This window comes from Hippoglossus hippoglossus, chromosome 16 (genome assembly GCF_009819705.1).
Source record: "Hippoglossus hippoglossus isolate fHipHip1 chromosome 16, fHipHip1.pri, whole genome shotgun sequence".
NCBI classification, from domain to species: domain Eukaryota; kingdom Metazoa; phylum Chordata; class Actinopteri; order Pleuronectiformes; family Pleuronectidae; genus Hippoglossus; species Hippoglossus hippoglossus.
In genome coordinates, this window is record NC_047166.1 from 6,068,440 (window position 1) to 6,084,244 (window position 15,805).

A 15,805-nucleotide genomic window follows, 5' to 3' on the forward strand; every position below is an offset into this window, starting at 1 on the left:
AATTAGCCATGAGTGAAAACTTGTGATGGGTCATTGCCACGAGTGGGAAAGTTGGTAAACAAAAAACTCTTGTTGTTAGTTGGAGGCAGTAACAAAATGTACAGAACTATAGAAATATCCTCAACCCTCTGAAACTCAGTTCTTCACTGTTTCCTTCGATGAAATTTACAAAGGGTCACAATAAAGTGTCTCAAGCTACGTCAGTAATCATCAAATTATTCCTGTCTGTGTGTGACGCTGCAGGCGATTGAAGCCAACCTGGTGCAGAAGTCAACCGGGGGCCTCACCTACATGGCCGAGTGGAGAGGTGGGATCCTGGACCACAAGATGGGCCACCTGGCCTGCTTCTCCGGGGGAATGATCGGCATCGGGGCTGATGATGGAGCTCCGGACAAGAGGCAACACTACCTGGACCTGGCTGCAGAGATCACGCACACGTGCCATGAGAGCTACACACGCTCAGGTGAGTGGAGACGTCAGGGAGGTTGAAGACAGGCTTTTTGAGTGTGAGGAGACTTTTTAATCTCAAGAGGTTCAACGGAGCTTCAGTTCTGGAGGCTCACAGTCAAATATCAAACCAAAAGATCAATTAACACATGGAGACAGTCCGGCTCAGTATTCACATGATGATGTTTTACAGTTGATTACTACTGTCAGCATCAAGCTTGAGGAAAAGTCTGTGGATCACGTCAATAGGATTCATCATCCAGGAACTGTGAATGTCAGATCTTGTGTCAGTGTGTCCTGTAGCTGTTGTAGTAGTCATTTCAACAGGAAGTTCATATTATATTCTGCTTTCAGCCCTGTCCATGTGTTTGTTGATTTGTTTATTTGTCAGCAAGATTACCCAAAAACTATGAAATTTGTGGAAGCATGAAGTATGAGTTAAAGAAGAAGTCATACAATTTTGGTGTGGATCCTGATCAAGGGTCGGATCAGGAATTTGTTTCTCTTTCTTTAACATCAAGAGATTTTCCTTGATTTCTCAGAAAACAATTCACGGATCTTAATGAAAAAATCATTCAGGGGGACTGTTGGTCGGGCAGTTGGACGGTTGGCCTTGGTGGAGTTATGCGCTCTGGGTGCCATTTTCATTTTCTGTATTTAAATCTAATACAAAAAGTCTAGGAGAGCAGCAAATTCTAATTTAAAAAGGGACTGAGGCCTTTTTTGTTCTTCTTCGACTCCAAAGTAGAATTGTTTTTGTTGCCTTCACTTCAACGCAGAGACCTAATACCTAATATGTTGTCTAATAACCAGATCTAATAAGCCGCAGCGATGAATTAACCTTTGATTATTCTTTAACATCTCACGACTGTAAGTGTGTTAAATAGTTGGAGGTTGTAATTTAGGAGAAAGAAAGAAACGGGAGATGGAGGATTGAAGAACAAAGGCTGTGATTAAAATTGATTCCACAGGAAAATGTATTGTGACTCCATCCTATAAATGAGGGATAGTATAAGACGGTGTTTCACTCCCAGACTAAAGATATATCCAGGAGAAAAATGTCGGTGAACAAGGGGGGAAATATATGAGCAAACCTTCCCCGCAATTTTGATCTCTCGTCCCATCTGTCTGTTCATTTCAGTATCGTCTTGCACAGTCAGACCTGGATGCAGCTCACTGAGGTCATTGTCTGGAAATAAGTGTTTTAACCTTGCAGCAGCCAATTAACGTTTCCAAATAAACCATCCCAGTCGTGGGAGGCTTTGGCCTTGGTAGCATGACTTTAGATGTGTTTGTACCGGAATCGCTCTTCACAACCTTGACCAGTTACTCATTGTTTGAAAGCTGCAGGTCCCCTGATTCCATCTGTGCAAAGCATTTTAGTGTGACTGCAGCAACTGTTCACACAGAGGTGGTTCGGAGTTGTGTTACCTTTCAAAAGAAAACAGGGCTATGACTGAAATCAATGATGAACAGTAACTATTTTATTTTTGGTATGTTATTATGGCTTGTGCAGAAAGATGGGGGGTGTCTTTTCTCTGTTAGAGTTAGTCTTACACTCTGTTACACTGTGTTTAATGTCAACTTTAGTGGAGGACGTCGTTGAAGAAGATGCCAAAAACAGTTGCTTTGAGACGAGACAAAAGTTAAACATTGAGGAAGTTTTGATTTCCAGTTAACAGCAAAAATAGGTTTGAGAACATTTCACCTATAATAACTCCACATAAAGACAAACGCAACTGCTGTGCAAAGCAATAGAATGTAAATAATTTAGAGATTTAGCCGATCACATTAAAAGAACAAATTTGAAGGAGAAATTGAAAAGTGGAAACAAAGAGCCCCCCTGTGTGTTTCAGTGGTAATTAAGAGACGTACCAGAGAACATCAGGCCTGTATGGTGCAGGAAAATCTGAATAAAATTATAACAATAAATAATAAATAATAATAATAATAATGATGTTTCTAAATTTAAGATGCTGATGTGCTGAGGCTCCTGTCCTGACCCTGACAAGAATAGATTACTTTGTACTGTGTCATGAATAGGATCTCTTTGTCATGTAGTCTTGAATTGCTGTTGAAATATAATAGAAGCAGAAGAGAGAGAGAGAGAGAATAGCCTGAAGAGCATCTGGACAGCTGAAGAGGTCTTAATTGTGAAACTACGAACGGCTTCTGAACACTGACGTTACGTTGCCTCCGCTTTGAAGGTTCGCAGATCTGTGGAGTAAGTGCAGACGTCTGCTGGCTGACACAGATTGATGTTTTTCTCCTCTTCTCTTCCTCTTCCTGTGATCTGTCAGCCACCAAACTGGGACCTGAGGCGTTCAGATTCGATGCCGGAGCTGAAGCTACGGCAACAAGGCTGAGTGACAGATATTACATCCTACGACCTGAAGTCATCGAGAGCTACATGTACATGTGGAGACTCACACACGACCCCAAGTACAGAGACTGGGGATGGGAGGCGGTTGAGGTAAGATACAAAATATGGGTTTCAAATTTCCCCTTATTGGCCTGAATATTAGAAGAAACTTATTATTGGAGAAGCCTTCTTTCCCTTTTTAGTAAAGACTTACTCGAACATACTGGTTTATGAAAGTTTCCCGAAGATACTATTAGTACATTGCTATTCTAGTAGGTATATTACTCTTCTGATGTCTTTTCATGTAATAGACAGAGACGAAGATGCAGGGACAGCAAGAGACGTCATGTCCTGTCCCCTACATGCTCACAGGCGCCAAGTATAAAATCAACTATTTGCAGTCGTAAGGACTTTTTAATTTAGGACTATTTCTTGCCTCTAAGGAAGTGAAGTCAGTTTTATTCATAAAGCCTAAACCACACATTTGCCTCAGGCAGCGTCACAACATGTTCACTATACAACGTCCTCTGTCAAATTGTATAAAGGAAAAAATACAGAACCAAGAAACATAGTAAAGTTGAATTATGGACAATCAATATGAGTAACATGGGTTAAGAATATGACATCATTTTGGTAAAAAGGTATTTTTATGTTATATTTAAGTGGCCGTATATTTCTGTACCATATAATTCTGTGTAAGAAGTGACTCTGAGTTTATAAATTGCACTAGCCTTCCGTGCCGTGCTCCTTTAACACCCCCAATTAGCCTCAACCAGCTTCCTTGATATTTTCTGGTGCTAAACATTAGCTTCTAGATAAAGCTGCCTCTTCATCAGGAGGTGAAGGTTACGCAGGGAGCACAGTTAATAATGTGGCAGTAGACAGGACTCCAGCTGCAGTAAACTGTAGAGGACTGCCATGATAGATTTAGCATTAATTTAGTGGAGGGATCAGGCTGACGAGTTTGACAGGCCTCTAATTATCTGGCACAAAGGTTGAAAGTGGTCACAACTCTCCTCTCCATGAACATCGGGCATTAACACGTCGGGGTCTTTGTTAATTAGTACGTATAAGCCAGCCCTTTGTAGCGGGGCTAATAACGTGCTAATCTGCTTGGCTAGCTCAGACTCTCCCCATTAGCTTTACTCAGCTTTAGCGTAGCTTGAGCTTCTATTGTGTCGCCGCCCGAGGGCTTGACGTGCTCCATCGTTTCCTTTAGTGAACATGGACACACTGTTGCTGAGGATTTTAGATGATGATATTTTTGTACCAGGATATGAGAGGAATGTCTCTTCCATGCATTTGGCTCTGTTACAGTACAGAAACGATGAGGCCACTCTGAGGGGGATTGAACATGAACAAACAAATACTAATTTACTCACTTTTTACACACCTGCAGGAAGTGGTCCTTACCTTGTCCAGAACTAAAAATGGTTTAGAAGACGTGTGCGTCCATTCACACTGGATTCAGAGATTAAAAGTGCTAAATTTAGGTCAGGTTCATGTGCGTCCTGAGATCTTTGACACATGCAGCCATATTCTTTCCGCTGTGTAAATACAAATGTGTCCTCTGACTCGCTGCAGTTTCACAATGAATGCAAAGTATTTTAATGCCTCTTAGTGCTCATACATTCATTTGTTTGTGGTCACAGCCACAATATCAACACTGTAAAACAAAATCTTCTTCTGCATTGAGCCTCTCTCTTATGCAAAAGAAATTTCAAATCACTAAAACAGACAGTTTTTACAAATGCCTTCCAAAGGGCAGATTTTCAAATATCTGCAGTAGTGTAGAAAAGACCTTTGTAGCAGACCTGAGCGCAGCTTGATTCATTCAGCCCCTCCTGACTCTGCTCGCTCTCTCTCTCTCTATCTCGCCTGCACCAACACACTGAACTCACACACATCCACATCGGACACATCTGCAAACTCAGACGGGGTAAAAACAACATAATTGGATCTTTGCAAACACACGTCAAGTGAGATGTGTTCACAAGTGGTCACAGGACACATTGATGCCAGGTGTGCACAGACGAACGTGACACTCATGGAATATTCATGAACAAACAAATTGTTTTTTCAATTTGTACACTTTTCACAGCGAACACCTGCGAGACGTGGACTTGAACATGTCCAGAAATAAAATTGAAAAATGTTTTTGAAGGTGTTTGTGCACATTTAAACTCTCTCTCTCTCTCTCTCTCTCTCTCCCTCTCTCTCTCTCTCTCTCTCTCTCTCTCTCTCCCTCCCTCCCTCCCTCCCTCTCCCTCTCCCTCTCTCCCTCTCTCTCTGTCACCCGTCAGGCCCTGGAGGAGCACTGCAGAGTGGAGTCTGGCTTCTCCGGCATCCGAGACGTTTACACCGTGACAGTCAGCCACGACAACATGCAGCAGAGCTTCTTCCTCTCAGAGACACTCAAGTACGTCCTCTTTCCTCCCCACGTCGCCCTCCACAGCAGAATGTGGCAAACGGCATTTTACATTCTGCTTTCAGAAACGATCACAGATAAAGAGAGTTATACAGCATCAAAAACTGAGGATTCGTACGTCAGTGCTCAGAAGTCATTGGAGGTGATCGTGTTCAGTTTTTTTTGTTTCCCCTCATTCTGGGGTCATTAAGCAACAAAGCCGCTCAAGATGCTACATCACATGAGCTGAAAGACGGGAGAACTTTGAGCACCAGACTGTTCTGCTGGTCTTAATGTGCATCCACTTAAAAACTTCAGTGGCTAATCGTTACATAAAAATCTTTGCTGGTGAATAATTTAGTTGTTCTAGATGGAGGAATTGTTGCGTGATACTTTTTTATAATTCGCCCAATGTTGAGAAAAGATTCTTGTTCATGTGCAGATACTGAAACGAGCTGTAAGAGAAAAATAAGACGACTTTACCTTCAGATCAGTCCTTGAAGAAAATGTTTATTTGTTGAAGAATGACAGATTCTGTTGGGAACAATGTCAGCACCAGTTTTGAGACAGAATAGTCTGCTCAACTGTTAATGTCAGTAAATACACGACATGCACACAAGGTTATTCAGATTAGTGAATATGTTCCTAATTCCTCAAGCCTTTCTGAAAATAAAAGTCCAGTGGCCACATTCAGAGTGAAACAGATTATTGTAATCATTCTTCACACTGGCCTTTACATGAAGGTTAAAGGGATTATAATGGAAATGATGGAGGAGACAACATCGTCCTTGTTTTGTGCAGAAATCTATTAAAAACCTTATTTAAAGCTGATTTTCCAAAGTTGAACTCGATACAAAGCCACAGGAAGTGAATGTTTTTTTCTATATTATATAAAGAGCTTTGACTTTGATGAAGCTAAATGGACGCTGTTCATGTCCGTGCAGGTATCTCTACCTTCTCTTCTCCGACGACGACCTCCTCCCGCTGGAGGACTGGGTCTTCAACACAGAAGCCCACCCGCTGCCCATCATCCATAAGAGCTGCCTGCAGGACGAGGCCACAGAGGAGAAGACGGTTTCCAACTGAGACTGAACACAAGCGATTACTGATACACATGTGCACACACACACACAGAGTCACACACACACGCACACACACACACACACACACACACACACACACACACACACACACACACACACACACACACACACACACACACACCAAGTCAAAGCAGGTTCAGAGTATTTCAGGAGCGGGTTATGGACTCTTCAATTCCTTTCCAGTAAAGGATGTTGTCGTTTTACGCTGTGATTGTATATCCTTTCGCCGGGGTTACTTCCTGCTGGCACTTCTTTTTTGTGGACAATCAAGACAAACATGACTTTCATGAAAAGAGCACCTTTTTCTTTCCTTCTTTCCTCTGTGAGGAAACCAGTATAACTTGCAGACCCAAATGTATGGGAGGAGGGTTGAACCATGGGCCATATTGTTAGAAAGAGAGAGAAACGTATAGAAAACCACTTGAGTTTTGCTCTTTGATTTTGTTGCGTTAACCTCGAATGATGAATGATTCTCCTCAGATCTTGTCATTGCATTTTCTCCTTTGTGAGTTCCACTCTCTGACCAAAGGTTTCTTTGCATTTCCTTCCCGTCTTTTTTCCAGTTAACGTGTTTTTGGTGAGATTTGACGGAACAAGGGGTTGAAGTCTAATGATTATTAATTAATGTACAGACAACTATGAAATGTGATTCTGGATCCCACCTCCAAACTAATGTTGATGTCATGTTTCCTACTGAAACAAGCTTGAATGATGTTTTTTAAAGTGAGGAAAGTGGCCGTGTCTTATGCATCCAGGGACCATATTTTAACAGAGGACGTCGGGTTGTGTTCGGGGAAACTGTTTGAACGGGACAGTGCTGTCTCGGTCCTCTCAGCCTTTTCAAGTCAGAGACACAAATGGAGATCTGTCAGTTCTGTGACTGTGATACAAGCTCAATGGGGAAAAGATTGAATTTGCCAGTTTGCTCCTAATGGGTTTTCCTGTTTCTATTGTAGTTTTTCTGCCTTTACATGTGAATCCATACAGCTGCCAATGCTGATGTAAAGGCTGTTAGGCTGCAGAGACCAGTTTTCATTTTCACCACCATTCTTTTCATCACAGCTACAGAGCGAATGTGCTGTACATACAGATGGAGTGAGAGAGAGGCCCCTGTATGAGCTTGTCTTGACTTTACTTTGTGATCGTTTTCTTATTTTCTCTAAACTTCAGTGGTTATTTTTTCTGGGTTCTCTTTTGATTTGCTTCCCTCAGGTGTTTCAGTACAAAAAAAAGGAAAAAAAAACGTTTTAAAAAAGTTCTGATTTTAAGTCTAGTTAATGCTGATATTAATTATTGTTATGACTTATTCTTACTGTTTGATTTAACTTTCATTGTTGAATATTTTCAAATACTGATAAAAAAATAACTGTGCAACTTTGTACATTTAAAACAACCACGGTGGTTCTGTCTCTTTTTTTATTGACTTTGTTTCTTTACTTGTTGATGAAGTCTAAAAACACCAATGTCCCACTTGCTGTGATGTTTATTTTTACCTTCAAAGTTTATTGTCACTTTCTTTAACGTTGGAAGAAGAGCGTTATGTTTTCAGGTTGTCCGTCCATCCGTTGCATTGTGAATGTGAACATAATATCTCAAGAACACCTTGAGGATATTTCTTCTAATTTGGTACAAATGTTCATTTAAACTCTCAGAAGAACTGAGTAGAATTTGATGGTCAAAGGTCAAAGTGTTTGGTCTTGAGAACTCAACATCTCAGGAACATCTTGAAGGAGTTTCTTCAAATTTAGTACAAATGTCCATTTGGAAAAGTTTAAACAATTACATTTGGGAGTTTTCAAGGGTGAAGGATCTTGGTCACTTTGTTCATGGCCTCTTGACACTATATCGTGTCTGTGTTAAGAGCATTTCTTCACATTTTGACCATTTGTCACTTAGACTCAAAGATTTCAATGGTGATTTTACATTTTCACCAGTTTTCCAGATATCATTAATGAATCTTGACGACATATGTAGAGGCCTGATATCTATGAGTTTTCTGTGTGGGCTGAATTTAATGAGAGTGTTGAGCTTTCGGGGAGAAACAAGCTCAACTGAGTTTAATTCTACTTCAACAAGGTTTTGAACATTTGACTGGAAACAATCAGCAGTGACTAAGAGAAAGACAGGTAACCTGACTCATGTGCTGCTTTCGTTTGTTCCAGTATTTTCCTCCAGGAAGTTCATTAACAGGGGGACGTCTCAGGGTTGTGGAAGACACCAGCAGTCACGACCAGCACATGACTAATGGCTCATTAAGTATTGCACCTCTGACGCTGACAGGCCAACAAAGCAAGATTTAATATCCCCCCCCCCCCCCCCAAAATGATTCAGCTGCACCTGCTGTCATCTGCATCCTAATTTCCCTCTGATCGCTTCAAGTGGTTTTTCATTGGCTCTAAAACGGACCCGCGTGCATTATTGACATTTAATACTAATTTGAAAAATGGTGCTCAAATGTCACAGATCTGGTGACATTAATCTCACTGACACCTTTGGAAGGAGGAATGCAAAGGTGTGTGAGAGTTTAAACAGCGAGTGTAAATCTTGTCTGAGTTACAGCCTGCGTGACCATTAATCCCTTCAGCGATGGCGCGATAATGAAAAGGGCGAAAGCGAAGGGCACAATTTGTACGTCTGAGATCGGCTGACAAAGCCCCGGGGACGTAAATAGGAGGATCACTGTCCATTTGGACGCACCAGAGACTGATGGCGAAGGACAAACACTGCAAATAATCCCACTCCCCTCTCTTTCTTTTTCATTTGCTGCTCCTGAACTCCCTGAGCTGAGCAGGTGAAGCAGGAACAGAAATGTCGGAGCCTCTGTCAGACTCGGCCGGACCTTCTGTTGACGGGTAACAAAGGAGGAAGAGCCGCCGCTATCTCGCCGCCACAGTCGTCCTCCAGCCGTCTGGAGCAGGGCAGCAGTTTTACAGGGAATAACCGGCACGTCAGCGGAGATCTGCCTCAAATATGATTTGATTTCAAAACACTGTCGGCTCCACCTACTCACATTTTCCAGTCCCCGGTGATTTAAGACAAGAGGAGGAACCGAAACAGGATGTTCTGGTTTGAAGACGGCAGTATAACAAAAGAACACTACACTTTTTCTGATTTACAACATTTCTGAGACTTGAAAGGAAACAAACCATGATGCAATAATAATAATAAGATGCAGCACAGATCACATTGTTGTTTGCTTTACAGAACCTGAACATGAACTTGAATCATCTTCAGGGGTTAGAGTTTAACTGATATTACACTTGCTTCCGTCCCTTACTCAACTTAGTTTATATTAATATAATAATATCATTTTAAATATATTTTAAGTGTGGTTTTAATTAGTGATTTGATGCTATAAAAACAGGTTGAAATGTCATTGACAGCTGAGTCTGACTGATGATTGGTTGAGTGTGTGAATCACCTAGTGACTGTGGCTCCGCCCTCTGATCCTTGCACACATTGCTCATGAGCACGATGGCAGCGTTCGTATGTGGGATATTTTGGGTTTCATTTCAGGATAGTGAGAGGAAACAGAGACACATCCTCCATCTGTATGTGTTTAAAACAATCCACAAAAATGCATTTTAATTTTTAAACCCTTTTTTAATTGATTATAAGCAACAAGAACTCGTTTCTGGATATTTAAAGTATTTTCAGCTGCGAGCAAACAAACACTCGTAATGTCCTGTGACGCACGAAGCACTTTGATGCGTCAGCTGTTCTCCTGACCTTCTGCTTGCTCTAATTAGACACCGCACTGTGAGAACAGCCACGATGTGACAACTGCACGGAGAAAAATGCCAGACCCTGAATAGCAGGTAATAAATACACAAGGGAGCTTTGCTTTGGTTTCAGTTTTTTTTTTTGTGACAGGTTCAGTCTCCTCATCCTTCGATCCTGAACCCACCTCCTGCCTCCTCGGGATGAAACCTCTGATGTATTCTGGGAAAACAGTGTCATCTCACACAGCTCGAACAAAACAAGACCGACACAGCTCACCTGTGATGTCACGTGGACATCTATCGTCTGCGGCACACAGTCAAGTAGTGAACTTCTCAGAATGAAACTTTTCAAACTCATCTCTTCTCTTCTTCTCCTCGTCTCAGGTTGTGTTGACACTTTCGTTGTTTCTCTCAGGACATGAAAGGATTTGGTCTGAAGCTCTTCCTTCATTGTTCCTTTAAAACCAAACATGACTCTAACTACACAGTGAACATATCTTCACAGATCATTCTTCTGCTTTAAACTCCGACCAGTGGAGACTTCAGGAAGTCAATGCACACGGAAATAAGACGGACTTTGTTTCCCTGTTTGTCCATTTGATAATTTGCTTTGTTATTAAGTAAGTATTAATCCTTTAGTTTAACTCCTGGTAAGAGAGCAAATAAGCACAATTAACTAAAACAATTAGCAACTACTACAACAGCAATATTCATGCAATACACAGATCTGCCTGCAGGCCACTTCCTCAAAGAGACACATGATTAATGATTCTCTTCAATCTGCAGTTACATGAGCTTTTCATACAGGAAATCCTGAGTGAATTGTCAAACTCAGAGATCTGTACAAATTATCATAACTTAGCATTAGCTTGTTGTTGGTGTAAACAAATATTTATCAATATTGGGGATGCCAAATTTTTTTTCCTATCCATTGATTATCTAATCAGAAAAAGTTTATTAAAATGTTTAATTAATAACATTTCTATTTTTCAAAGCCTAAAGAAACAGCCTCAAATGAAGTTCAGATGTCTTGGACCCAGGAGAGGACACTTCATGGTCATCAGGCCGTGGAGTTGCAGGATCGAGGTCCTGCAGATAAACTCAACCCGACCAATCCAGTGTCTAACATCAAATAACAAAGTTCTAATAAAAACAACCACTTGAACAAATATCTGTGTGAGAACAACAAGTTCCTAAAATGACAGAAAACCTCTGGGAAACATTATGACGTATATTACTGCAGCTCATCAACACCCATCATCTCTGACTCAGAGGAGATTTCACTTCCACATTATTTCCTTCTTCCCTCGTGTGTCTCCTTTCAGCATCTTGTAGTTTTACAGTGAACTCTCCATCTACACAGGGACACAGAGAAATGGATGAATTTGTTCCACACAATGAGCTAAAATCCGCTTGTTTTCTGTAATTTCTATTCAGGGACTCATCCATGAACTTGTGTTGTTGTTCTGGAGTGTGTTTTCAGGGAAGCGGCAGCCGGAGGCAGTTTGCTTTGGGACAAACTGAACTACTTGTGTTAGATGCAGGTTGAAAAGCAGCTTTTTCACTCACGCTTTCCTATAAACATCTTTGACTTTGAAAAGTTTGTAAACTGGAAAAGTGAATCACAGTGAGTGAGTTTTTCCTCGTTTTTTTTAATATATGTTATCAGCAGCAACCCTGATGATTGGATGGCACTGATGGAGGCAATATGGAAACCCCTGCTGCTTTGTCCCCTTTCCAATTTTATGAATAATAAAACTTTAATGTGATAATTAACTCGACTGTGATTTGGGGAAATGAAACTGTTTAGTCCGGCCATGCTGTCATTTAATATTCATATTCAATTACACATTCTAATTACATAACTAATAGTGTTTCCAGTCATGGATCTCAGTGGTCGACATTTTATCAAGTTTTACCATAAATTCTGAGAAACTAATTGAGCGAGCGAATCAACACTGAGTCCTAAGAGTGTGTGTGGAGTTTAATTCTGCGCATATATTTAGCCGTGTGTGTGTGTGTGTGTGTGTGCGTGTGTGCGTGCGTGCGTGCGTGCGTGCGTGCGTGCGTGCACGGAGCAGAGGCCTCAGTCTGCAGACAAACGGTGTTACTCTGGTTTGTGTTTTTGCAGACGCTGCAGACCCTCATCTGCTGCCCCGACACCTTGTTAGTGCCTGGACAGAAACACAACTGTATAATCATCTGCTAATGCTTCTAAAAATAACTCAGCAGCTCGGGGGTCGGACGTAGGAGGGTTCAGAATCCTGAAGTGTGTCGTTGTTATGAGCAGGAACTTCCAGCAAGGAGGTTTCTTTACTATTGAACAATCTGTCAATATTTCTAATCAATGCTTCCGTCTATGAAATGCCAAAGAACCAGGGTCGTGTTTTCAAATGTCTCTAAACAACAATCAAAACCAAACTATATTTAGTTTATATTCAAAGGTCACAAACCTTCACATCTGAGAAGCTGGTGTTGTGCAATAATGCATTAAACGTGATACCATAAAATGGTGTGCCTTTCGGCATTCAATAAATTTGGTTATCAAAATAAAATATTGAATATTAATGTTAAAAATATTAATATTAAATAATAACTTTAATTGATTAAAGTTACCTCGGGGCACCACCCTTCAAAGGAAGCGAAAAGATAGCCAATTTATTGATTAAGTCTCATAAAAGTACTAACTACAAATTTGGAACTCTGATTAACAATTAAATTAATAACTATAAACAAAATTACCATATAGATAGTTAGCTAAGTTGAAGGATATAGAGTTCTTGACAGTATAGAGGTTGGCAAAATTCACTTATGCAACATTAATGAAAAAACATTTGTGAAAGAAAAACATTTATTATGAATATAATAAAGTATAAAAAACACAAATTACTAACAGTGTACTTACTAAACAAAGATAGGTATGTGAGTATGCGTGTGTGTGTGTCTGTGTGAGTCAGCGTGCTTCCAAAATGGCGGCTGGCCACTCTAGAGCTAACAGCCTCCCCCGTTTGGAATGTTTACGACATGTGGCGGGGGTCGGAGATATATGTGCTGCGATATGCGTGTGTCTCTGTGTGTTGGTGCCAAGTTAGAGAAAGAGTGTAGAGTGAAATGCAACGAAAGACTGTGAAGAGCATAACAAACTAACATTAACTTTCAAATAACTTGTAACCAAAATATCCCAACAACACAAATCAAACTTATAAACATCACACAGAATCGAATAAACAGTCTTGCTTAGCCTAGTATAATTATAAAGCCCAGTTGTGTTACCCGTCCGTGGAAAGGGGAAAAAGAGTTGCTGTGCTGTTCGAAGTTCTGTGAAGTCGTCTTGCTGGTTGTGTGGCTCCTGCCTTCGTGGTTCTGTTGGGCTGTGCAGCTCAGTTGCTGTTTGAAGTTCTCCTGCAGGACATCGCGTCGTGGCTTAGAGGTTGGTAGAGCTTGGATTGCGAGGAGGTTTCCGTGGTGAGATGAGCTGGAAGCTGCAACTCTCCTCCATGAAGTTGATTTGAGTTGAAAGAGTGAGCTGGAGAAGCCAGGCTTCTCCCCTCGGCGTTGCAGGGAAAGAGCGGTGTGCTCCTCTCGAAGAGGTGAATGGAAAGAGAAGATGTGAGCTGGAGAAGCCAAACTTCTCCCCTCGACGGGTCGCATTGGAAAGAGAGTGAAGAAAGGGGGAACAGGCCTTACATTGGTCCGGTGACCTCACAGGTCATGGGGCCCAGAGTGACCAATAGGAGTTGAAACTTGTGTCTCCTGTCGGTTTTCACACCTCTGTGTGACGTTGAGGTCCCCTGGGAGACTGAGTTCTGGAGGGTCTGGTTTTCTCCAGAACAAAGGGACATGCGGCTTTAGGCTTTTGACTACACATGTAGGCCGAACTTTGTTTCACAAATACCATGTCCCAACACTGGAGTCAGATTTTTTACCACTTTTTCAAAATGGCTTATAATATACAGTATATATAAATAATTGCCAATTATTAATCGTTACATTTCTCAATTGATGAACCAACGTGTGGGACAAATTCATTGACTTGGCGATCGCACTAGTGAACATGTCAGGGGGTCGTAAAACTTATCACAGTTTATTACATCATCAATTCACATGAAAATCCAGCTCTTGTTAATATATTTTTAGCCAAAACATCAAATGTCAACCTCATGGTGGCAAAAGAGGAAAAGTCAGGGGACGACTAAAGTCTTTAAGATTCATCACAGAGAAACAAGGAATGTTTCTACAAAATGTTGTTTCTGATCCGTTGAGAAATTGCAGAGAAAAGTGTGCGACGTTTCCAGGAAGGAAAAAGAAAAATTCAGAGGAAGATTAATTCTCTCCGTCATGAATATCCGAGCAACGGTAAGAGACTCACAACAACATTTGCTTTTATTATCTGAATCCTCTGATCCTGTGGATGAGTTCAGTGACGAACACTAACCGATGTCAAGTGGAACAGCTCATGAGCTGCAGCTGCAGATGATTATCGTCCATAATCATCTCTCCCTGTGAAACTCACCGTGGATCCTGTGGGATGTTTGGTTTTCAGATGTCCGACCTTCCACTCAAACAGGTCAGTAAGCAAACTGGATGAGTTGTGAGTGTTGATGAGCCACATGAGCAGCGTCGTGCAGCTGGAGAAGGTTCAAACTCAAAGTAAATGGAGGTTAAACTGCTTCAGAAAAATAAACCTTTCAGGGGACACTATTTTTTCTCACTTCAGATTTAAATGCACGAAGGTGTTTTAGTTTGAACTCTCACAACACGTTTTAAACCATTTCCTGTCAAAAACTGATACACAATCTTTTACCTTTTCTGCAGGGAGATGGTATTTTAATGTTCCGAGGCTTTGAGGAGCCTCGTGAGTGAAGTAATTTAATCCACAATCCAAATGAAAGCTAATGCTAATTGTGATAGTTTTACTCCCTGTCGTAAATATTCACTTGTCAGCACAGACAAGCGTCTGCGACTCGCTGCCGGCTTCGCTCTGCACAGATTTACAGCCCAGAAAATACCAGAGTCGCACTTTTCTCACTGAGTCGATGAAATATTGAGACGTATTTTCACTGAAGTTTATTATCTAACTCGTGATGAATGTCCCGCTGCTTTTATTGTGGCCAATCATGGACATTAACTTTATTTATGTGCGTCTCTGCTGCAGTGAAGGTGAAAACACAGAGAGGAGAACACAGTGAAGTTTCTTGTTTCTAGAAAGGTGTTGTTTGTCTCAGGAGCAGAAATCTCCTCAGTAAATAGAAACTAAGAAGAAAGAAACTAAATGATAGTGATTTCAGTAGCCTGACCTTTTAAGGACATACTGTACATTTACTCAAGTACATTTACTCAAGTACATTTACTCAAGTACATTTACTCAAGTGCAAGTCTGAGTTACTTGGACTTTACTCAGTATTTAAGGAATTGTCTTTGGAAGTTGTGGCAACTTATTTCTTTGGAGGTGAAGGTGTTAAAATCTTATGTGCATGAACAATACAATTCATTATTATACAGAGAATTAAAAACAGTAAATAAATTAGTGAATTGTAATAAAACTACAGGTTACTGCATCAATAATAATAACACAATACTGTCACATGAGAGTACTTCACTTAAATACTACACGTAATAGAATTTAGATCATATTTCCTAATAAATTTCCTAAAAAAGATTATGAATGCAGAATTTATATTGTAGAGTTGTTTTTTGTGGTATTGGTACTTTTACTTGAGTAATAGATCTGAATACATTTTTCTTCCTCCTGAGACACTATCTA

General features: G+C 40.8%; 2 protein-coding genes across 5 annotated transcripts in view; both read left to right on the forward strand.

Moving 5' to 3' along the window:
* Positions 1-7,712, forward strand: part of LOC117777415 (mannosyl-oligosaccharide 1,2-alpha-mannosidase IA) — a 169,447-nt gene extending 161,735 nt beyond the window's left edge. For 2 of the 4 annotated variants that reach the window (XR_004616602.1, XR_004616603.1), the window contains exons 9-13: positions 244-463; positions 2,748-2,920; positions 5,113-5,228; positions 6,161-6,353; positions 6,412-7,712. Coding sequence is in view for 2 of the 4 variants with exons in the window: in XM_034612195.1 (XP_034468086.1) it covers positions 244-463; positions 2,748-2,920; positions 5,113-5,228; positions 6,161-6,302 (651 nt within the window). In the remaining 2 variants the exon portion in view is untranslated. Of the gene's footprint in view, positions 1-243; positions 464-2,747; positions 2,921-5,112; positions 5,229-6,160; positions 6,384-6,408 lie in introns of those variants that run through there. The other 2 variants (XM_034612195.1, XM_034612196.1) reach the window with 2 other exon arrangements.
* The window catches only part of LOC117777400 (hemicentin-1-like), a 1,765,934-nt gene that overhangs the window by 866,610 nt on the left and 883,519 nt on the right, over positions 1-15,805 (forward strand). The gene's annotated exons all lie outside the window — the stretch shown is intronic.